Below are 25,341 nucleotides of genomic sequence, written 5' to 3'. Positions count from 1 at the left end.
CTGCACAAAAAATATTCTTAGGCATTTAATTAAATTAGCATAATTATGACTATTATGAGTAAAAATGTCCTCAAATTCTAAAAAAAAGGGAATTCTTTTGTCCTGATGTTTTTATTATGTTAAGGAAAGTGGCACTCCGGAGGCAAATCATAAAACCTGCAGATCAATCCTCGTTCAGAATTTTTGATTTTTGATTTTTTGAAATCGAAACAATTTCTTTGTGGCGAGGAAAAGCCTGGATTATCATAATATCACTTTTTTAACCAACTATGCAACTATCTCAACACAAAAGCTACACAGGTTGCCTAACAGCGAGTTACATAAATTAAAAAAATTATAGAGCATGAGGAAAAATTGATCAAATTAATTTTGCTATTATCATACAAAATGAGCTCAAAATTCATCCGTCAGGAGGTATCTCCGTTGGATTGTTGATTATGCAAATTAGCGAATGTGCCAAAATTACCCGGCAGACACGAAAAGTGCGGATATAATTTCGCGGCGCTCAGCCAGAGCGCGATGGTGCGTCTTGATAAAGGGTATAATACAAGCTAAAATTATAGTATTCATCACTCGACAGGTGTTGGGCAAGGAAAGCGTTCGGGGAATCTAAATCAGCACCTCAGGAGGCAGATGCAACCGCAAAAGTCCTGAAAAATGTTTGTTTTGTGGAATTCCGTTTTTATCTTTAATAAAAAGAAGCGTTTCCCTCTCTTGATTGAATCGGTCAGCGGGAGAATTATTTTATTATTTTCTAATCAAGTGGAAATCATCTCACTTCGATTTGAGCCTCTCTTTTTCTACCACCTGGAAAAGCCGAAAATAATATAACAATGTCAAGAGCGGCGCGTAACAAGGGGCACCGATAAATGGCGTCAAATAAATCGCAAAACAGCTCGCGCGTTCTGAATAGGGATCTGAAGTTGGCCCCCCATCTGCCGCTGCGTTCAATTCGAACGAGATGATTTTTTGTATTATGCCCGACGATGCTCTGGTAGCCACAAAAGGTGTGAATTACACAGTGGCTGGCACAAAGCAGAGTCAAGGGACAGCGGCTCGGGCTTGAGCTCGTCACAATGCCGCTGCCACTCAATTCAATATTATTATATACTTTGGATGTGTATGTTTCCAGAAGTGACCCAGGCACGGCCAGAACCATATAATAATTAGAAAAAAAGCCAAATTTTTATTAAAAAAAAAAAAAAAAAAAAAAAAAAAATGCTTGAAGCAATATTGGAGTTTGAAATTATTCTGATTATTTTTGTTTAAGATTTCTTGATTATTATGTTGAATAGTTTTTTAAATAATCTAGAAAGAAATTTTCGTTGCCAATATTTATTTTGTAATTCATAATAGAACACTCAAGGTGGATACCATGAAAAATTGTAAACCAGGCTCATTGTTGCAAAGAGAGAGAAATGAAAATTATATATTTTTTAAATTTTTTTCCTACGCAACTATGTACCTGATCTCAAATTTTCATAATTCAAATAATTTTTTCACTTCATATGCCATCATGACAATGCAAGCGGAAAAATTCCAATTTTTTTTAAACTGATTCTTGTGCCAATGTTTGTAGTTTAAAAACTATTTATTTCAAGATGTGCATAAAAATAATTAAAAAAAAAATGGAAACTCTTGAGGAAACGCTCGACATAAAAAAATCACTTCTTTTAAATAATATCTTAGAAATTTCCAAAAAATAATAATACATAATTATTAAATTATTCTGGAGTAATATTATAATATAATTATTAACTATTTATGAATTAATATTAAAAACAGTGAGCAAAAAATACTTTGTTGAGCAAAGAATATTTAGTATATCCCAGTCCGTGTCTGGTCTCTCCACCATCCTCTGTCATCCCCGTCGATCCTCCCCTGCGTGAGCCTTTTCTGCGTCAGGCCTGCTGCCAGCACTGCTCATGCTGCTTGGCAATAACAGCGCATAATAAACTGACTAACAGCATAACTAGCACTTCATTATCCCCGCTTTTTATTTATTATTCTCGCTTTACACTCGGCGGCCTTCTGCATAAATCGCAGCAACTTTAATTTCATTTCTATGTGAAGAGGGGTGGCGGACAATTTGACACAAAGAGCGAAGTAATATCAAAGCTGAAAGTCGTCATCGGCCACCCTGTCACTCTTATTACGTCAATTATTTTCTTTTCATAGTTGAATGAGACACTTCATTATTTTTCAAAAAATATCGGGGCTACTTTTATTAGAGGTGAGAAATTTATTTTTCTAAGTTGATTAATATAATTTTATTTTTTACTTTAACAGATGGACTATATATACAACATCTGCTTAATTGCAAGTGGCAACTTTGATGTTGAATCGCGCCGACGAGCAAATTTTGGCATGTTTTGAGAGGTTGTCGCCATTAGAGATGTTAATCTAATTGCGGCGCGATCGGGCTATTAGTGCGCTAAAATAAACAAAAAAACGTCTCACCGCCATTGTGCTGCAGGCGCGGAACTTATTATTTCACTTTTGATGTAGAAGTGCGATTAAAACTATAATGGTTTATGATAATTATTTTGGTTAAAAAATGAACCGCAAATTTAATTTGAAAGTTACACCGCTGGCTTCATATGCAGGATCTTTTATTTGTATAATATATACGAGGAAAATTGTGCCAAATTGTGCAGTTTTATGTCCAATTAAAGTATCATTATATGTGCAAAACTTCCTTTTATATCTATAATTGAGCTTCTGTTCAAATATAAAAGATGTATAATATGTGTTTGTTCATATGTGAAAGAAGCTTATTTTATAAATCTTATCTTTTCAGGCATAATTTTGCGAGTTGGTATTTTGTTTTTAGCAGCGTTTTTTTATAATATTGAGAGCCTTTATTGGTCTAAAAGAGTTTTTTTTCTAAAAAAAAAAACAAAGAATTTTTTAAATAGATTAATTTTTTAATTTTTAAAAACAACTAAAAAACATCAATTAATAATAAAAGATGAGTACATTAAAGTTTTTTCGTAATTTTAAGAAATTATATCATTTTTAAGATTTTTAATAATTAGGAATATTTTTTGTTTTTTGCGAAAAATGACAAAATGATAAATTCTAATTGTTAATTTGTTGTTGATTTAAAAACTGATAAAAAAATGTTGAAGTTTTAATTGAATAGTGAAATAAATGAATTTAATTATTTTGGTGCTCATTTTGCACAAAATTATGAAGATAAAAATATCAAATTTGTAAGAATGGCGCTCATCTTCCCTTCTTCAATTAAGTTTGAAGATCATTTTTCTTTCTCGTTCATCAGCGCAACACAAACAATAGGATCATCAAACTTGAGAGCAAAAACCCTCGGCACAAAAACTCATCTCAGGGGTTGATTAACGAGAGCGCGCAGAGGCTGGAGCGCGCAGGAAAAGGCTTCCTCAGTCACGCAGCACTAATTTCAGCCGCATTAGGGCGCTGATTTCGAGTAATCGCCCGCCTAATGGGCCCTGCCGGTCTGGCCCGTCGCGCCTCGCGAGCGCCAATCTCCGAGGGAGCCGAGACTCCATCACGCTCGGCGCGGCCGCCGACTGGCCGTCGCAGTCCCGAGTGGAGGGGCGGCCCCACCCCCGGCCCGCCTCCCGGGGGGCGCCGCCTCCCGCCGACTCCGCTGCCGTCAGCCTCCTCGGCCAGGTCCAGTAGTGCGCCTGTGGTTGCCAAATGGCCCGTTTGTCCTGCAGCTGAGCGGCCCGCAACTGGTGATGACCATGATGCCGCTAGCACCGACGCCCATCGTCGCCGTTCCTTCCAAGCCCAAGATCGGCTTCAGCATCGACTCGATCGTCGGCGGCCACGGCCTCAGCAGGGCCTCACCCAACAGCACCAGCAGCGAGCCGCCCCCGAGTCCGTCGTCGTCCGACCGGCCCCGCAACTCGCCCAGTCCGGCCGCCGGCCATCAGCGGCCACGATCGCCAGGATCCCCGCCCGCCCCTCTGGTCCGTCCGGCCGCCTCCAGAGACTCGGCCGCGGCCGCCGCCCTGTTCGCTGCGGCCGCCGGATACTCGCCGGACTCGCTCAAGGCCTTCTACCACAATGGCGCCTCCGAGCAACCGGCCCTCGCGGCCCACCTCCAGGCCGGACTGGCCGCCGCGATGGCCCAGCATCAGGCGGCCGTGGCTGCTGCGGCTGGCGGCCCCCAGGGGCCCCCGCACCCGCAGCACCAACATCATCCCGGAGCGCAACACCACCCCCATGGACCGCCGCCGCCAGTGTTCCTGCCGCAGCACCACCAAATGCCCAGAGACTCTTACCCTTTGTACCCGTGGCTCCTCTCCAGACACGGCAGAATTTTCCCGCACAGGTTCCCTGCTGGTAAGTACAATATTTAATTTTGATTATTAAAAAAGAATTAATTGAATAATCCTACCTTAATGGTCATAATGCTAAATTTTATAAAAAAAGTCACAGTAATCATTCATTAATTTTTTTATATATATAATTAAAAAACCTTTATTCAATTTCTTTATGAATTTATAAATTTTTAATTCAGAACAAATTAATAATAAAAACCTATATCAACTTCCTTTAAAACTCAAATAAGGTTTAAATCATTTAATTATATATAGTTTTGCTTTTGATTTGATAAATTAATTTTTAAACAGAGCAAAATAAATAAGTTTTCCTGGAATTTAATTTAATTAATATATCAGCTCTTTAATTAAATAATTTCACAGGTTTTACCGTAATGATTTTTAAGCCGAACATAATTTTATGTTTAATTTTAATTTAAGGCTTTTGTTAAAAATTAAGCATGAGAACGAAGCCGCAAATTCGTTTTCAACTGTCTCTCACCAAAGGCTAATTTTAAGAGTGCGGTGCACTTTTTTCTCATTCTTTTCATATCTCTCTTCTTCTCCTTATTGTTGTGTGTACAAATATTTATTCATTTGACGCCGCGACGAATTCCGCGAGCAAATTCGAGCGTGAAAATTGAAAAATCACCACGCACTATGCACAAAGAGTAACGGCCACACACAAAAAGAAGCTCTTGGCCCGTGAAAGGTGCGCTGAAAGGCAGGCAAAAATAACATTTACAAGAGGAGCCGAACAAAAAGCGGCTCAAAAAGGGAAAAGCCTCCCTGAGGACCACAGTGAGATTGATTTTGGGCGCAGCGTGAAACTTGTTTGGCCCTCTCTCAATTTTTCACCGCGCGCACTTTCTTCTTCCGCCCGCACAAGTTTATTGTTGAAATGCAAATTCGGCGGCGATTTCAATGAGCGTGTTTCAAATTAAGTCTCGAGGGAAAATATTTTGGCTCCAATAAAGTGGAAAAATTCCTTGCAACGGTATTCCGACAATTGAAAACCGTTTTGCTTAGCATAAATTTCATTTGATTTTGCCGACGTTTGACAATTGCACCGAAATTACACAGCACATTTTAGAATCTTCTTTCAAATTAGTTCTTTTTACATGACCCTTTTAAGTTTTGAATCGTTAATTTTATCGGGTCGAATGTCAACCAAGATCCAAAGTTTTATTTCCCTTTTCCATTAGCATTATCGGTTTGAACCCCAATGATACTGAAAGTTTATTCTCCCCAAAATATAATAAATAATTCACAAGAGATCGTTTCAAAACTTTTGATAAGGAAAAAATTGGACCGAAAAAACCAGCAGCACGCCTTACTTTTAGTAGCGGCTCAAATGCTGGGGTTCACGCGCGGGTCAAGAAGTTATCGGCGCAAATGTGAGCTCATTAGGCCACCAGAAAGCAACACAAATGGAAATAATTATTAAAAGCCGCGCGTATAAAAAGCCTGACGAGAAAAATACCGCACGCTAGGAAAAAATCTTTTAATTGCCAGTCGATTTCCTGCCTGATAAAAAAATGAATGAATGTGAAAGAAATATTTTTGGTTTGATATAAAAAAAATATATATTTTTATTTATTTGAAAGTTTGCCTCATCAAAACTGTCCCATTAGCAATTACAAATAGCTATGAAAATATTCACGTCTCACGCTGCGTTTGTTTTCTTCTCTTAATTAAATTTTCCACGTGAACATTAACAAAGCAATAAAAAGACGAGAGTCGTTAATTAGACACAAAGAGCGTTGCTTTAATTCAGTGATAATAAAAAACACAACTGCTCTTCGAATCGAATTAATATATAAAATAGTCTCTCCTCACCAAAACAGTTTAATTTAATCACCGTCCTAAAATCGTGCTAATGGAAAGACAACTTTTTCGGTGTTTTGTTCCAATTAAGTCGAGAGAGGAAGTGTCTGTGGACGACGAATTAAGTTGAAACAAACTGGCGGACAGTTTTATTGTTTTGTATTAATTTATCTGGTTGTTATAGTTGACCGAGCGACAGCTGCGGTGAGCAACAGGAATTTTCCAATTACATGTTCCCTCTTAAATCAATAAAAAAATGCTGCCGGAAATGTTAAAAATCCCAACTTGAAAAAGGTGAAAATTTTATTCAACGAAAAACCAATTTAATTTTTTTAACTTTAAAAATTTTATTAAAAATTTAGCTCTGGTGAAAATAATTTGCCCGAAAGAATAATCAAAGATCTATTTCTTTATCATATCTCCTTGGGCGAAAGGAGAGGATAAAAGTTATTTAAAAAGATATTAGAAATTTCAAAGAAATAGATGATTTGGTCCGATAGTTCCTAATTGGTCATAATTTGATGCCATAAAATTATAAATATGTTTATCTGCATAAATTTATAATACATAATCGGTTTTGCTTTGGGTGCTGCCGCTTGTGATAAAAAAGGTCTTCAATATGCTAGGCAAATTTTCACATTTCTTTTCTAGAGATATGATTTTACGATGGCAAATTAACCGTTTAAATTTTGGCCTCCAGGAAAAGGTATCAATGAATGCTTCTTATGTATATATAATAAAATTGATGGAAATAGGCATTTGGGAGCAGTTTGATGATAATTATACCGACCAGGGCTCGATTTTTATTCCTTAATGGCCCATAATGATATCACACGCACACCAAGTTATAACTGGACCTTTCGTAGTTTAAATCCATCTTTTAGCATCAATTATTGAGATAAAAAATCAAATTATGCAGATTATTTTGTAATTATGCTTAATTGTTGATTTAGCTTAAGAACTAAAACTTGAGGGCAAGTCAATGAAATATATAGAATTCGTAATCAATTCCAGAAGTTACAGTTTTTATAGGAAATTAATCTCATTAATTATTCAAATGTTACTTTGTAACACCCAACGGCCTTAACAAACAGGAAATAGAAAAACCTGGCATAATTGACAAATCGGAATTAATTAAAAGATTAATTACTATTTAGTCAATAATATAGATTTACTAGAATTACTAAATTATGCGATAGTTTATATTCATATTCATAATAATAATATTACAAATATTTAATTTCACTATTTCTAGGATTATTGAGGTTTTTTATTTCAATATTTCTAGTTGAGAAATTTTTTTTTTTTTTTTACTCCAAATTGTACTACATTTAAAAGCAAACTGAAAATATATAAATCATGTATAAATAATGAACAATAATTATTTAAATTAAATAAAAAGATGATAAAAATGTAAAAACTACATCACATGAATTGTTTTCTCATGGCATCCTTCATAATTTTGTAATAATTTATAATCTTGATCATAAATTTAATTAAATTTAAAGCATTTAATTATTTAAATCTGAAGCATATTTATATTTAAGTTTTTTTAAATAAATATTTTATAGCTGTTATAAGTGCACATCTAAATTCACTTTTCTTTAGTAAATCATGCATGATTATTTACCCGACTTGATTGTGTAGCCCAAACTCACGCTGCCGAGTGCCAATCATTAGTAATTGACGCATATCAATGAGTAATTATGCAAATGCAGGGTCCATAATTATCCGTGGCGGGGCAAATTGCTGTGAGTGTGTGTGGGAAAAACGGTCGCGCAGAAGCGCCGACGGCCATCCGAAAGCAGCAGAGAATTTATATGCTGCCGTATAATATAATAATCGCGCTCGCAAATTATAATTTACACATTACAAGAAGTACGCAGTCGGAATGTTTTTGAATGAGAGGCACTTAACGATCTCTCTGCTCTTGTGTGCGCGGCGGAATAATTCCTGGAAATATTATAAGATCATTAAGGCTGCAGCAGCTCTCTTGTGAGCGAGAGTAACGAGAGAGTCATTACCGCCATTACATCATTAGGCACCGCGCATGGATGGCATTATTTTTTTACGATATTATAATTATTGTGTTCGTTTTGTTGCGCTAATTAAATTGCCATTAGCGCGTTAATTAACGGGTTGCTTTTTGCCCGGGCTTGGAAAAAAATATATTAAAATACCACGAATTTTGCGTTTCAGCGTGCGTAATTAATGGCTCGCGGGGCAAAGGTGTAGTTTTATAGTTGATCTCTGCGATTTATCTCAATATTATGATGATGTTTAGTCCTAGAAATGTGTGAATGTTCCAAACTGAGAAACTTAAAAACAAAATTAAATATTATTTACAGTGTAATTTTAAAAAAGAAAATATATTATAAAAAATTTTACCTTACAAATATATAATAATAAATTCAATATCAAGCCTTTTATTATACATTTTATGTGAGTTTAGTTTTTAAAATTTACAAATATTGCAAAAGAATACAGAAATTTAAGCTGTTTGCAAAAATTTGGCTAATTTTTATTCAAGAAAAAAATTTAAAATATATAATAAAAAATAAAGTTACTTTCTACAAGGTTTTATTGCAATGTACAAAAATATAAATTTACTTTTGAAAGTCAATTTGGATACTTTTGTATAATTAAATTAAGCATGAATGATTAAAAAAAAGGGGGGAATAGAAATATAAGATGAAAGGGATTTAAAAAATATCAATTGTAAGTGATTTTTAAATTTTTATTGTCAATATATGTATTTGATGAACCAATTATAAATTTTTATAGCATCATCTCCATTCCATACATTCAGATTTACATTGCAGAGTAATTTCAATTTTTTCTCCTAAAAATGGTTTCCCTGCGTGATTTTGAATAAAAGCGAGATTATGAATTTTTATTGTACCCCAGAAAATTTAAACTGAAACGTTCTTCAAATAATGCGCGTGACATTAGCTAATTTTGCGACATTAGAAGTAGGAAAGAGGAAGCAATAAAATAAACAATTACCTGCTCTATACATAGGTATAACCATCTTAATGACAATCTCAGTACATAACGTGTGTGCGCCGGGCACGCAAGTGTAAAAATGTGTATGAATTAATGTTGCACCTTCACGACACAAATTACGCCGTCTCTCACATCTGAATTAGGTGAGTGTTGTGACAAAGTCGCCAAATTTTTCGCCGTAATGACTCTCTTTTTTTTATTCATGCCTTCCTGTGCAATTACTGGCGTGATGATGGTGTGCAGCAGGATGCGGACAATTTTGGTCCTGCGCGCAAATCTGATAAGACACCCCCGAATGTATAAAGTTCTCTCTCGGTGCGCCCCTCTTTCTCTCTCTCTCGCGTGTATATTTGATTACAAGTGCGATTAGCGCTCGGCTCACGCGGCTTTTCCGACCGCGATGATTTTATTATGCACACGAGAGGGATTTTTCATTCGCTTAACAAATTTGGCGGTCGATCTAGATTTAATTGCGGCTGGATTGCAGCAATAAAATTATTGCCGACTCTTTCTTATCTGACTTCACCCTGCGTTCGTGTGTGAGCAAATGAGCTCGGAGGGGTGCCGAGTTTGATGAAAAGCAACCACTGCCGCGCAGTTTTTCGCACTCGCGACTTTAATGAAAAAAATTAATTTCCATTTTTGTTAAATTGAAAACTTATTAGTGTAGTCTGTGTAAAATAATGAACTTTTTTAACTCTAAAATTTATCTTAATATTAAATATTTGCAAGAAGTTGGAATTATTAGCGGATTTTTCACAAAAGAGACACTTTATGCTCACAACTTTTATACTTTTTATCTTGTTTTGTGGATTTTTTTAATGTTAATATTGTTTGATAATAAATAGTCTGTAATTTGATTGTTTAGAATTAATTTTCAGCAAAACATTGTTTATTGTAGAAAAATATAGACTTTTGACATTTCATTATTATTATTTTTTTTTTATTCAAAGACACTGTAATAAATTTTAAAATTTTAGAACTAAAAGAAGAACATATTATCCTGAACTTTATTTTTATTTACTTTAAAAAGTTAAAAAAAACTTGCCTGTGATGGTACTTTTTGAATTAAATTCGTTCCTCCAAAGTCGTCGTTTTGAAAATAAAACATTTTACCAGAATTTTATCTGATTAGTTATATACGAATAAAATATAGAGAGAGGTTGAAATCAATTTGATTTTTATAAAAATTTCCAGTTTTAAATTTAGTATTTTTTTATATGTTGAATATTTGGAACTATAGAAAGCTTTTTTAAAACCGCAAATAACAACTATATAGCAATAACTGTACTTCTTTTGAATTATTTTGTAGTTCAATTAAATATAAAATCATTTGCTGTTTGAGGTTAAAATTGTGCATTTATTTAACGTCGTCAAAATGTCCCCAAAATGTATTAATCAGTATGCTTAAAATAAGACTTATCGGAGTTATCGGTCTGGACTTACCAAATTCTTGATTGTAAACAAATCCTGGACACAAAAACTCACATTGATTTCCTTTTATTTTTTTTATATCAAAATTAAAGCTGTGACCAAACCGGAAAACAGATATAATTTTGTTTGATTGTGAGTCCAGCGTCGATAACCGTTAACTCATGATACGCGTGTGAATTAATTTATATTTACACTATTTAATTCTGTGGAAACTCCTCTTATCAGGAAAGAACTAAAATTTATATTTATCGTTCTTGGCGGCTATTTTTTCTCAATTAATCCGGAGTTGACAAAACATATCATATTATTATTTGATAAAAACTTTTTCCTCAATCCGGTTTGTTATTGGCTTACGATTTTTATAGCCGGATTTAGCGTTTTGTTATCAAAAATATGTAAATATCCTGAACACTTTGCTTCATGATAAACCCGACACAATTTATGAAATCCTATGTATTTTGGTGGGGTTATTTAATTATTTATGTTTATAAATGTTATTTATTATGAATTTCTTGAAATCAAAAGCTATATCGAATTATTCGTTTTACGCTTAAATCGTATTTCTCCGTAATTCATCTTAAAATTATTATAAAAAAACCTTTTTAAATTTTATATAAATCAACTATTTAAAAAGTATAATGATCTCTTGATTAATATTAAGACACTAATGTCAATATTAATTTAAAATAAAGCCTCAAAATTGGACTACTAATTATGAATTCTTACTTAATATTAATCAATAATCCATTATTTAATAACAGTGTCGAGGCTGCGACCTCGACTGCCAGAAATTGAGACTGCTCATGCGTTTTGTGCAAATGCATATTTGTATATATCATTTGATTTATATATGTTGAGTTTACATTGCTGCTCGGCGAGAGTTATTACACATGCTGTTCGCATTTCTGGCGGTGCCGCTGTCACATTGTGTGCACCGATTGATGAATTGGCCCCGCATTCGGACAGCAGACACAAAAGGGCAGCCGCCTTGAGCATAGACAATCCGACACCGCGCCGGACACTGTTTTTTGCAAAAATCTTTGTTTGCACGCAAGCACGCTCCGATATAATTGCTATTGGCACCTCCAATCTTGCCAATTGAAGCGTGAATCGAATGCTTAAACACCACTTCAATATCGCACTGGAGAACAATACGAGAGGTTTTTTATGCTTGAAAAATTATTCAGTCTGATTATTGATTGTGAACTACAAAAATCTAAAAAATGTTTTTCAGTTCAGAATCAAACTCTAATTTTCCAAAAATTATATTATACATAGTTCAAAAGTCTATGAAGAAATAAATTTTATAACTATCGAGATGGATCTCATATATGCGAAGTGAAATAAATAAGCTATTTAACAAAAATAATCAAATTTTACAGGAAACATAATTATATAATTATTAAGGGGAATGAATAAGCAATCATTAAAGTTTATTAGACGATCACTTGAAAACAAAATTGTTTAATTATTAAATGCCGCAATAAGTCATTTAATTTAATTAAATGCTTACTTTTTATGAATTAACTATTTTATTTACATTTAAAGTTTTTATTAATTAATTTAAATTCATTTGACTTTTCCTTTCCATAAAGTTTTATTTTGATCAAATTGTGCATAATTATGGTTCTCCCCTCCCTCTTTATATCTTTAACCTCCGGATGTTTATGGGAGCAACGTTGTCGGCAACAAGCACTAATCAATTAAATACGTCATTAATTAAGCGTTGCAAAACCGGGAAGCGATAATAATACAACAATCTCATTACCCTTGCCGCGCACAATTACATGCTTGAAAATAAAACGTTGTTTCCGACCAATCCGGATTGAAAGAAGTTTGAAATCTGCTTGTTGAGACGAATGTCTCTCTGGCGCTGGTAGCATTAAAATAATAATGGTAATAATTACTCGGCGTGCGTTATACAAACCGACGTACGCGAGAGAGGCTGTGAATGTGGCCGTTATTAGAGGCAATTATCCTGCGAGGGCTGTCAGAGCCACTTTTTACGCTCGATATATACAGAGAGAATATAAACTGCTGCCTGCCGTGCACGGCGGTGAACGGCGGCGTGATTTCCTAACAAGTGTACATATCTCTCTCATAATTAGTTATTAAATATCAGCCATTCATTACGACGAACCAAGGCATCTCGCGATCACTTTTTTCGCATCGCGGGAAAACGCCGGCAAAAAGTTACGATGGCGTGTCGCATATTCACGCAAGATATGTTATTAACACGAGACGGGTGTGTTTTGTTTGTTCGAACTGCTTTTTTGCTCTTGTGTGATAAATAATAAATAACTATCGACTTGTTATTGAATAATTTCCCACTTAAATAGGATTGCCTTGGATTATCGATTATTAAATAAATAATTGCAGTGCAAGATTAAATTTTGATAGTTAAAATTTTGTTTACCTCAACACAAACAAAATTGTTTTTGAGACGCATTTTTTAAATTCAATTTCTAGCATAGTTATATCAGTAAAGTCAACATTTATTTAAAGTTTTCTGCTTCTTTACTTTAAATTGAATAAGCTTTTGTATAACAATTTAAAATTTATTTCTTTGTTAATTTTCAATGGGCCAATTAAAATTTGTAACTTAATCTTGAGAATATGTTAAATGAGCTAAAATGACGCAGACACTATATTCATTTGCCGGACTGCTTTACTTTCACACAATGTAGGGATAATTTATCACTCACCAACGCGCGAAAAGAATAGCTTGTGTATACATGTGAATGGCCAGCTCATTTTCTGCACGAATAAATTGAGGTTCCGCCATATTAGGAACGACTGACTTGAACAATCTCGGTTTATTAACGAATCATTAAAATAATAAGGAATGTTTATTCTTAATTTTAACTATATCATTTATGCTTTGTTTAAGGTTTCCAAATTCTCAAATTATTGAAGTGATATCATGTGTAAATTCATTTTAATTTAGATTTGTGTAAAGTAGGCAATATCTCTACATAGGAGATGCACTTATTGCCTACTTTTTACAGGATTTATGAATTTAAGCGAAAATAATTAGCCATTTCAAAATATCATCTAAATTATGCCTTCATAAGAAGTAGATGGAAGAATCGAGCAGGCTGCAGGGCTGCATTTTAAAAGAAAAAACTCGTTCTCCTCTAACCAATCCTGAATTATTGCTGAGATATTTATTTTGCCTCCAGCATTTGATAATTCTCAATAATTGAAATTAATTATTGCCGATCTCGCTGCTGTTAAAGCATTCTTAGCTCTCTTATTTATTTTTGTAATCATGTCCATCAAAATTTCTCTGACGTTTTGCAAATTTCGCTAAAAATGATTGATCGGGTCGCAGATCATATGACAGCGCGGTTAAATAAATGATGGTGATGGTCGTCTTATTAATTACGACGTGTTTTGATTCGTTCATAAAAAGCCACGCTTGTGATAAAACAAACATTCATTTAATTTATCTCTCGACAATGTATATAAGCTGCTCTCTTCACAATATTTATCTTAATAGGGTTCAAGAGTCCAAAAGATTTATCTCGGATGTCAGCGAAGCGACATCAAAACGCAGTCGTCGGTTCATCTGTAAACGACAAACGAGCGCAATTACACATTTTTTATAACATCAGAAGGGCAGAAATGAGAAATGCGATTAGTTGCATCTCTCATCATTATTTATCTCTCCGCATACATTATTATTATTTTACGATGCTAATGGCTTTAAAGCGAGCTGATAAGGCAGGAGGATGTTAATTTTTTTCCTCATTCGGTTCACGAAAGTTGAAAGGCAGGGGTTCCTACTTTGGCTCGCTCTGCGGAGTGACCTTTAAATATTGCTCCTGATAACCTGCGGTCGACCCGAACACAAACCGAAGCCTTCTTTACCGCGGAGCGGCCGAAAACGCTGATCTCGGAGCAAACATCTGCTGCTCGCGATATCACGCTCGTAAATTACAATTAACCTCTCAAATGAGAGCGTGTGTCAATTAAACGCGGCCGTTAAACCGTGAAAAGCGCGCATAAAATCAGGAATTCGAGACTTGCGATCGTTCAAGATTAAATTTTTACTGTCGTGTCAAATCGGATTAATTTATAATTTTTTACTTTTTTGTGTCCGCAGGGCCTGACATCCCCGGATTCCTTCTGCAACCCTTCAGGAAGCCGAAGCGGATACGAACCGCCTTCAGCCCGAGTCAGTTGCTCAAACTGGAGCACGCGTTTGAGAAAAACCACTACGTCGTCGGCGCCGAAAGGAAACAATTGGCGCAATCTCTCAGCCTGACTGAAACACAGGTAAGACCAAAAGAAAAAAAATCTTAAAACTATAAATATTTAAAATTTAGTTAAAACATAAATTGTTAATTTATATTTTTATCACCTTTTAATAGTTTATATGGGAAATAAAATACTTTCTGATTTTATCACAAATTTTAAAAATATATTACAAAATTTGAATCTTCATTGTTATTATAAATTTCATAACAAATTAAAAAATTAGAGAGGGAGTCCGCTGGCCTGATTAATTATGAATAATCTGCATACAAAAAAAAAAATACAAAACGATGTTGAAAAGACGGCCGTTTACTTACAATTTATTACCTCTAAAATGAGAAGCAAATTCCACTGCAGATTACAATAATGAACAATAATCGAAGAATGACCTGACCACTTTATTGAAAGCTTTATTGAAAAGAAAAAAATTAATAAAATAAAAAAAGAAATAAGTAGGATTCTTTGTCTTATTTTTTTTTTTTTGTAAATAAAATAATTTTTTGAAACTTTTTGGAAATTATTAATTTTAAAAAAAAATTTAGTAATAATATACAGTAAGGAAATACATAATTCATGGAACATACGTATGAATATTTGCTTCGTCGACTTCATTTTGGAACCTTTTCCTCTCTGCATCTCTCTGGGGGCAACATATGCATCAATTATCCTAAAGGGGTGCCGGTTTGCAAAGATTCAGTCGTTCAAGTCCCCCACGGCTTTTCCCGTTTTGAAAAGCGTTAGTCATGTATGTGTGCGGCGATGTGAGGGCAAAAGTTTTATATGTAACAAAAGTGCATAAATCAGCGTGGCCGTCTGGGGACAAAAAGGACGATAATCGACTCGTTTCCGCCCGTTTAAAAGCACAACAAAAGAGGCGGCTTTATTGCCAGCAATGGGGCACAATAACACAAACCATTAACTGGCATAATGCAGAGTGAGAGATGAGCTGTTTCCTGATCTGCACGGCCCATTTTCGCCCTCGCGGCGCGTCCCCTGCGAGCAAAAGGGTTTTATGGGCGCGCTTTTTGCCCATTACCCGTCTCTTTTGGCTCGAGAGATGGCGTCGCTCTTCTTTTCTTATCCTCACGAGGCCGCGCGTGAGAAAACTTAATGTGCTGAAATTTGGCGTAATTCGTCTGCAGACTTTTGAGACTTCTTGAAGAGGAAATGGGAAAAGTTTCCAGAGAGAAAGAAAGATTTTTGACAAACAACAGGGGGAGCCCTAAAGTTGAGCTGCACACAAGAGATCGATAATTTTCTTCAACTGAAATATTTTTTATTTTAAATTACTGAAAATTTTAAACTTTTCTGTTTAAAAACTAATAATAAAAAATAAATTGTATATCAGAAAGCAATTACAAAGAGAACGCATTATCGCATTTACCAGCAGATTTCAACCGATCGTCGAAGCTCATCAATTTAGGGGATGAAATATAATATGCAGGGGCCCCCTATATGCTTTTCTGCGCCGCTCGGATGCTGCGCGCCGCTTTATTCGATGGCGAAAAAGCGACGCCGCGAGCTGCAATGATGCCGGCGTTGATGAGGGCGATTGTTGCTGCGGCGGGTGAAAAAGGGAAAGGGGTGGAGTTGATTGAAGAATAACAAAGTGCCTCCCCTAAAATAGCAGATCGCTCCGTTAGCTAATAACGTAAAAACATTTAGGGGGACCAGTAGCAGAACGAGCAGCTTGATCAAAAGTATATTATTGTTGGTTTCTGCATCATTTTGAAGAAAACTTTCCAAAACATGGAAACAGACCCAGGAAAATATTTTTAGTTTTATAATAAAAATTATTCTTCCATATTTTTATAATTTGCCAATTTTAAGCCAAATTTGAAATCTTTCTGCAATATCAAAAATTCCTTTTAGAACAAAAAATAATAATTCAGATAATCAACTTGACTCATTTTCAAATCCTCAAAACTTTTTAAATTATTATAATTACTGGTGAATTTCGGGCAGAAAATACCTGATTATAGATAAAAATAATATACTTTTGCAACTACAAAAAATTATTAATGATTTAGAAGAAATTTTGGTAAATTTAAGGATCAAAATATACTTACAATTAGCTCCTTTTCAAGGAATAAAGTGAACAAATTATATTTTAATCCTCTGAGATGAGACAAGCATAAAGCACTGAGAATTAACTTTTTTTAATTAAGGCGAAATTGCTAGCGTGCTTAAATTAGTTTCCACTTTCGTCAAATCTTGTTTGTTCAAAACTTATCACCCTTCCTTTTTGTTAATTAATTTCAAAGACCTGCAAAATAAGAATCCCCTGCTATTTTCTGAGCGCTTTTCGAAACGCTCCGAAAACATGGCCGCCGCGCTTGTGCAAATTTTGCCGAGCGCCGAGGATCAGCCGACGTAATTTGTTTCGTGCTGCAGCCTCGCTCGGCCGGGCTCAAAGGATTATTCTCTAAAATAATGTGCCTGCACGTGTCGCGCTAAGGAGGCGCGCAATGCTGGGATTTGCGCCGAAATTGTGACGTGAGCTTTGCTTGCTGTCGATACATAACACCACGAGTTTCTCACTCGGAATCGAAAAACAGGCCGTCTGCGCTGTTTTACTTCAGAGTAGATATAAATTTCGCAGGTATTTTAATTAACTCACTTGTACCAGATAAAATTAAACTTTATTGCCGATGTTAAAACGTTGTTCAATGAGCGATACATTTGCATAATGTATGGCCGCGTCGCTCTCCGCAGCTTTTTCAGAGTTCCACTCTGGCCAGGTTTTATTGTTCATTGATATGGGCGTATCCAGATTAGCAGATTTGCCTTTCGTTATAATAAGTCGCCGGCCAATCAGCTCGCTGCGCAGCGGGCACATGTGTCATGTTATTATATGAAAATGCTTCGTTTATTGTCTGCCTTGGTAATGTGCGAGAGCGGCAATTTAACAGACAGACGCCTCTCTCTTTTTCGCGCGTCTCGCGGGACATATATTTAATATTAATTCTTTCTGCTCTCCCATCTCTCTCTATATCTTTTTATACTCTTGATATTTACGATGATGATGAGAGATGCCAAATGTTCAAACCCTCTCCCGGCCGCGTGCAAAAACTGCTGGGAAAGCGGACCATTAATCACCTGCAGATAGCTTTCGACCTTTACGTGAAAAACTTTTTGATTCGAAATTAATTAGGGTATGTGCCTGAGTGCTAAATTGAATCACACGGCAATCCATGAACATTAAACAACCTCACTTTCTCTTCCGCAATGAGAGTTAACAGAAGGGGGTTCAATACAATGATTAATTTGTTATTTAAAATTAAATTATTCTATTAAATAATTTTTAAACTTCACTTTATAATAAATTGGAGAGTGAAAATTTTAAACCAATATTAATTTTAGTCATTTGTAGTTATCACAAATAATTATTAATTTGCAGATCTTCATTATTTGTAAACGGAATTTTAATTAAATTTAAAATTCTAAATCAAAATGCAAAATAATAATAATAATATTTATCATTCAATAATTTATATAACTAATGTTAATATTTGTTTAACAATTAATGTAAAATTGAAAAATAGTTTAAATATGATATCGGTTATTACATCAAAATCGGTTAATTAATGATAATGAGAAAAAATGATCCAGATTTAATTCTCACAAGCCTATCAGCTGAGCCGATTTGGGGTCTAAGATTGACATATTGCATTGGCTATACTTTTTCACTTTTTTTTTTCAAAACACATTCTTATAAATATCAGTGTGACAATTTGGATAATTAAGTAATATTTTAAAAATAGAATCACTAATATTTAAATATTTGATAAGAGTTTTGAAATATTTTTAATTCTTAAATTGGAAAAAAAAGAAATGCAATGAAAAATTGATGTTTTTCATATTACAACCCCTCTCATAAAAGCCATAGCTATCATACCATTTCAAGGGGAAGGAACAAATTTTGAAACGCTTAACTACGTTCTGCAATTTGGCGGTCGATTTGCTGACTTGATCTGATAACAAGACAAGCAAATGAAGAGCACGGACCCCCGCGAGAATGGCCCGCTACAAATCACACACGCGCTTTAACCAACCCCAATCAGGCCGGGGGTGGTGCACGCGGCGGGGGTGGAAATAGCATAATGAAGTAGTCAATTGTTCGCGCCGGCCGGAAGAAATGAATCACTTCCACTTAATGCATTACACAAGTCGATGTATTTCGTGTTCACGCTCAAAACACCCAAGGGGTTAGGAAAACAAGTCGCTACTTTTGCTGCTGCTGCCTTTGTTTCTTCGCGCTCGTATAATTGATGGTGCATCTGCCTCGCTTTTGACATCTGGGCCGAGACCGAATTAATAACAATATCGTGCACACGAAAGAGCAGGCGATCAAATAAATAAAATAGAAACGCTGCACGGAAGAAAAGGGAAGGAAAATAAAATAAGCAGAGAGAGCAGGAAACACTTACCGAAAAGGCCGGTGGCGATTGCAGCCAACCTGAAAACAGAAATCAATCAAAGCGTCAATCAAAATGCCAGCAACAAATAGATAAAGATTAAATACTTCATATTTATGCAAACATTTATTGAGAAAAAAATTATATAAATCAAATAAATTTAAAAATTTGATCAAAGTTAACGCTTTGATTTGAATTTTCCTAGGTTGATTTTTTAGCAGTCGTTTAATATTTTGTATAGAAAAAATTCCTGCTTTAAACAATAATCAACTAAAGTGAACTCCATCAAGAAAAAGTTCAATTGAAATTTTAGCACCATGATTCACGGTTGAAAATTCTTTCCAATAATATTTAAAATTGAACTTTTTAAAAACACAGAAAATTAAAGGTATATTAGTTTAAAAGTTTATCATAATTGCTTCAGATATTTTGAAACCTGCCTACTGAGGTTGATAAAGGATATTTTATTTTTTATTTTTTTTCAAACCAATTAAAAACACTTTTATTTGTTTCATAATTTTGACGTTAGTTAGTTTTTTCTCAATTAATTAAATCTAAATTAATTTTCAAGAAAGCCAAAATCTAATTGTTCTAGACTTCTCCATCACATCAATTATCTCTTCAAATTGTTGACGTTTTTACAATTGTTAAATGTTATAGCCGAGTTTTCTTCTTCTTTACAGTTATGTGCGACGAACAGTAGGGAGCGTGCGCGCCGTGTGTTTCTTTCATTTTTCCAATAAAACTTTATTGTTCTCGCCTTGAAACAATCGACAAATAAAATAATGATTCAGCGCAGTGGCAGCAGCTCCATTGTGTGTTAAAAAGAAGCGAGCTGATGAGCGCGCGGACTCAACGGCCCCCTATCCGCACACCAAGTTTACTGCCGTAATGGCATGAGCTCTCATAATGAGTGCCAAGTTGATGCATTTCCATCCATAAATGTTCAAAATTGGCCGTAAAAGTTGGCACTTGGTCGACACAATAGGCGTTGTTTTGCTCACTCGACGTCGCAAACACGGCAGAGAGAAAGAGAGAGACGATTAAAACGAGTTAGCGGAAAAAACGTGACAGATAAAAAGCAGCAGAAGAACAAATTGTATTCAAATTCACATGCAGTCCTTGACTTCCAAACGACGCAAAAGAAAAACGGAGAGAGGGACAAACAATATGGATAAGAAAGAATGAGAAAAAAAATGTGCAAATTCCACGATTTTCAATAAAATAGAAACTTTTATCCTTTCTGAAAATATTAAGCTTTTGTACCATAATCTCTATTATAACATAATTATATATTATAACAAATAACAATAATGCATCAAGAACTTGTGATTTTTAAAACTTTTTAAGCATTATTTTATGGGGAATATTAATTTAAGTTTTTATTTAATGTGTGTTGATTCTGCTGAGGTACTTAAATTATTACTCAATAAATATTTTTCTCTGCCGCCTCTGCCCATGATTCAATACTAAATTTAATTTATTTTAAAATTTCGTGGCTGATTAAAGAGAATGGGGGTATTAAAGTTATATCCAGAATTAAGGATTACTATTCTAGAATTTAAAACATTAAATTTATATTTTTGTATACTAAAATATTGCAAATTTGAGTCATGCAAAGACAATCAAAGAGGAGAAAAATTTTTAAATCTTAAGTAATGGCAGCAATGAAAAAAGATGATTTTCAATTAACAGATTTAGGATGCAAAGATAAATTTTAAATTTTATTCTTTAAATAAAGTTTCAAAATTCTCATATTAATTTTCCAAATCTAATACAAAATCTTCCTGGGAGGTTTGACGTCTGATTGATTTTCAGCAAAAAAGAACAATAGCAAGAATTAATTTGAATGCAAATCGCACACATTTGGAGACAAAGCCTCTTGACGCCTCACAGAAAATTCGACCTCCCACGAATGAATAATACGATTGAGACCAAATTCGCAGAGAGAGAGAGATGTGTGTGTACTATTGCGCATGCTAATGACTTCCTTAATTAAATCCTTGCGATCCAATTAAAATCTCGTTTGCGCTTGGCGTAATTAGCCGACCTTGTTAGCACGTCTCGCAATCGCGATAAAAACGCGCGAATGCAAATTAAGCCGAATTAATCGGCGCGGCGCATGATGGCTGCCAAATTGACTGGTCGGCGCGGCGCGTCGTTTCGGATGCGCGTCACAATCCATCATCAGGCCTCCTTATTATGTGCAGGGTGTGCCTTTTGGTGCGGGTATGATAATCGTGGTGTGTCGCGTCTTCGCACCGCATAGCAATGCAAATACCGCGCGCAGGATGTGTGTGAGAGCAGCTTTTCCTCTCTGCTCTCTCGGTGGGAAATGCACTTTGATCATTGTTTATTTATGACCGATCGCTGATGCTGTTCCCACAATTGCAGTGCCAATGCAGGCCACGTTTGGTGTCGGCATCCCTGATTACAAATGGCGAGAGAGATGCAGGACATTTTTGGAATTTTTCTAGCTCTGCCAACATAAATTATAAGCGTGGAATCTAACTGTGTGTTGGAAAATATTAAAATCTCACAATTTAGTCGACAAGAGGATAATTTGTTTCAAGTTAAAAGAAATTTATTGTTGTTCTATACCTGATCAATAAAGACGCATTTATTAAGTTCTTTTGTATAAAATGTATCTCAAATGAAGAGCTAATTGAATTTTGTATTTTACCTATGAAATAATAGCAATATAAAACATAAAGAGTCCAACAAATTTTCCATGAAATTCCCATATTTCTAATTCAAGTTTTTACATTGACATACCTATAAGGCTAAGTCATTGCCAAAATTTAATCTTTATTGGAAAATTTTTGGCATTTATAAAATCAGAGTGATTATGGCATTAGTTGCTGGGAGACTGGGATGAATAATGAGGATTGAAAATGTTATCAAAATAGGCAAAATAAAGCAATTTAAAATTAAATATAATATAGAAAAGAATATTTAAAAAAAAACATTTTTAAAATTTTTATAATTAATATTGGCGTTAAATTTACTTTAAATTACTATTATTTAACAAATCTTAATGAAGTGTTTGATAAACAATTTCACTAATTTATTGAGTAAAAGTAAAATTACTAGCTCAGCATACATCTGTGTAACTGCAAAATTTTGAAAGTTAATAATTAGCATTGATAAAGTTCCTCGTGCTAAGAAATTGCATACTTTGCACATATCTTATTAGCTTCCAATATCGTTCAAATAGTTATTTCATTGCAATTAAATAAAATCTCTAACTTCAATGTTGAATTTGTGTTTAAAAAATGTTTTTTTTTCTTTAAATAAATAAAAATATATATGATCATGCATCGATTACGCACACTTGCTATTATAATTATTTTTGAAGTATAAGTCTCGACAGTGTCAAACTTTAATAATCAAATCAAATTTCAATTAAATAATTACTATAGCCATACACACTTGTCGATAGCAATTAAAAGTTTTCTAGTAAATATTGAATGCTCCAACTTTAAATTAGCGAAAATTTTTATTAGAATTTTCATTGCTGAAGATGAAATTATATAGTTTCAAAATTTATAATAATAATTCTCGTTAAAAAATTGACTGTAATTTTTGTTTTCAAAAACAAATCATTTTATTTACCGTTTTCGTTCCAAATTCAATCAAAATTCGTCGCTTGTTCCACATCAACATAAAAGCAATCCTTTGTCCGTTTCACAAAAGAAGAATCCAATCGAAGTCGTAAAACGACAAATTCGAGCCACTCTTCCAGTTATTGGTATGTCAGATGAAGCAGTAAAATTAATCGATTCAGCCGCAGCCCCGGCACAAAGGGCCGTAAAAGACAAGCGATTGCCCTGCGCATGTTAACAATGAGAATACATCTGTTGTAAGAGCAGAAGAGTCTCTCGGCTTCCACGTCGCGTATATGTATTTTTATTATTTTATCTCGCACTTGGGAGCCGAGGCGAAACAAGGTGCGCTCAAATAAGATGCTGCTCAAATTGTCATTCCACCTGTGACTTCCTCTTCGCTAATCCCTTCTCATTGTTTGCATACACCACGGGCTGGAAATTTATTTTTAAACCCGCGCCTCTCCCTCTCTTTCTCTTTATTATACAATTTGCATTCGGCCATAAATTACTTACGCGACCATAAAATCGGCTTGTCAGGGCCCTTCGTTTAACAACAATAATATGATACCTGGAAACTATAAAATAATCTATTAACAGGGGGAGCTGATGGGAATTATTAATTTCAAAAGTCTCGCTTCATATTTACACTTGCGGAGAGAAGAAGAAGTGCGATATTATTTTATTAGTTTCCGTTGAAAATCACTCACGATAAAAAATGTTGAAGCAAAAAATATTAATTTATTTTGTGAGTCATCGTTTGTTTAAATGGATCCTTTCCGAACGTGATTAAAAGCATGAATTATTAGCACCTTTCAAATGGGGAGGAGGAGGAAAATAATAAGGTGTATAAGCAGGCCGTTTGTTTAATGTTATGTTGACAGGTCCCAATAGGTAATTATCATAAGCCATTAACTCCTTCGAGGCCTTGATTCTTTTATATATTGGCGCTGCTCGCTCGCCCATGTATCGATTATAACTCAACTCGCAAACGTAGGTGTTGCAAATGAGTTGGTTTAGCCTCTGCCCACGATGAATTAGCCTCAATTAGCCAAGAATCAATTTAAATTAAACTCCAATCTCCTGTAATAATTAATAAATATAAAGTTACAAAATTAATTAAAAAAAAAATATATAGTAAATTTTTAACTAAATTTTTAATTTTTGTGTTTCAGGTTAAGGTGTGGTTCCAAAATCGGCGGACGAAACACAAGCGGATGCAACAAGAAGAAGAGGCCAAGGCCCAAGCGGCCGCCTCGGGCAACAAGACGTCCCACCACGTGACCAAGTGGAAACAAGAGACGCAGCAAGAGATGTCCCGGTCAAGCAGTCGGTGCAGCAACAGCAGCACCGGAAGTCGGCACTTGGTCGACATCGAGCGGGACGACGACTCTTGTGACTCAATCTGCTCGGACATTTAATTCAAAAATAAAAAACTATGCAATGGACCAAAGTAAAAAGTGAACCGAGAAAAATTCAAAGTGGCCAAGTGTGCGAATTCTTAATCTATGTTGTTGAAAATTAAAAAAAAGGACGATTTTCATCTCGCCTCGTGTGTGTTGCCATATTTATTATATATACAAAAATCATGAACTCGAATAATAAAATTATTTAGTGCCATGTGTACAATACGCGACGATTCTCCTTGGAAAATTTTTATTATATTAAATATATGAAAATAATAATTTCAGAACTTTTAGACAGGTGTGTAAAATGATTTGAGGAGAATCGATCTTTTGACGTCTGTTGTGTATGCAAAGATTAGCAAATCATGATAATATAATTATATATATTACAATTACAAACATGACTGTACCATACAATTGTGTATATGTGTGCTAAATTTAGCAGAATAAACGAAAAACGCTCGTCTGTGGAAATATATACAGACGAAAAATCAATTCTGGCGTGTCTCATTTGATTTCGAAACGGTTTTCCTTTATACAGCCGGCGGACAAGAGAACAAAAAGGCTTGAATAAATAATATGTCCGTCCGATTCAATAATAATTACATGGGCTTGCCCGGATTTCTTTTTCTCGAGAGAGACGAGAATGCCTCTCCCATCGGCCGATCGCTCCAATAAGTGCGCAGCCTCTTTCACCTTCACGATCATATAAGCCCTAATAACTATTAATATATTCTAATCAGCCTGCCAACAGGTATAATTACCCTCCGGCTATGTAATATGAAAAACAATCATTATTTATCCCGCCGAGTTTCCATCCAACTCGATAATATGAATGAAGGATTAAAATTATTTTTCATGCAAAAAGTCCGCTCAAATTTATGTGAAAATTTCATTCATTTTTTTTATTTTATTTAATCCCATCCGATGCTAATTGGAAATCAGGCCGCGCTTTTCCAGCTCACGGTGGCGATAAACACACACAATATAATCTCGTCCCAACTCCCATTACGTGTAACAGAGTGGAATTATGGCTTAATTTGCATATTTATGGCAAAGCGTATTTCTCAAATAA

General features: G+C 34.8%; 1 protein-coding gene across 1 annotated transcript; it reads left to right on the top strand.

The window, feature by feature from the left end:
* The first annotated feature begins 3,673 nt into the window (after positions 1-3,673).
* On the top strand, positions 3,674-24,744 carry LOC132193013 (homeobox protein EMX1-like). The gene is made up of 3 exons (XM_059613296.1): positions 3,674-4,332; positions 14,686-14,858; positions 24,036-24,744. The coding sequence occupies exons 1-3, from the start codon at positions 3,723-3,725 to the stop codon at positions 24,279-24,281; spliced, it is 1,029 nt and encodes a 342-aa protein (XP_059469279.1). The 5' UTR covers positions 3,674-3,722; the 3' UTR covers positions 24,282-24,744.
* Positions 24,745-25,341: the final 597 nt, after the last annotated feature.

Source organism: Neocloeon triangulifer, unplaced genomic scaffold (genome assembly GCF_031216515.1).
Source record: "Neocloeon triangulifer isolate White Clay Creek 2 clone unplaced genomic scaffold, ASM3121651v1 ptg000003l, whole genome shotgun sequence".
In the NCBI taxonomy this organism is placed as follows: Eukaryota; Metazoa; Arthropoda; class Insecta; order Ephemeroptera; family Baetidae; genus Neocloeon; species Neocloeon triangulifer.
This window is presented reverse-complemented; position numbering and strand designations above follow the sequence as displayed.

Excerpts from the sequence above, each read along its gene's own strand:
- LOC132193013 (XM_059613296.1), top strand. The coding sequence starts at position 3,723 with ATGACCATGATGCCGCTAGCACCGACGCCCATCGTCGCCGTTCCTTCC. Across the intron at positions 4,333-14,685 it reads CCCGCACAGGTTCCCTGCTG|GGCCTGACATCCCCGGATTC; the intron begins GTAAGTACAATA and ends TTGTGTCCGCAG. Across the intron at positions 14,859-24,035 it reads TCAGCCTGACTGAAACACAG|GTTAAGGTGTGGTTCCAAAA; the intron begins GTAAGACCAAAA and ends TTTGTGTTTCAG.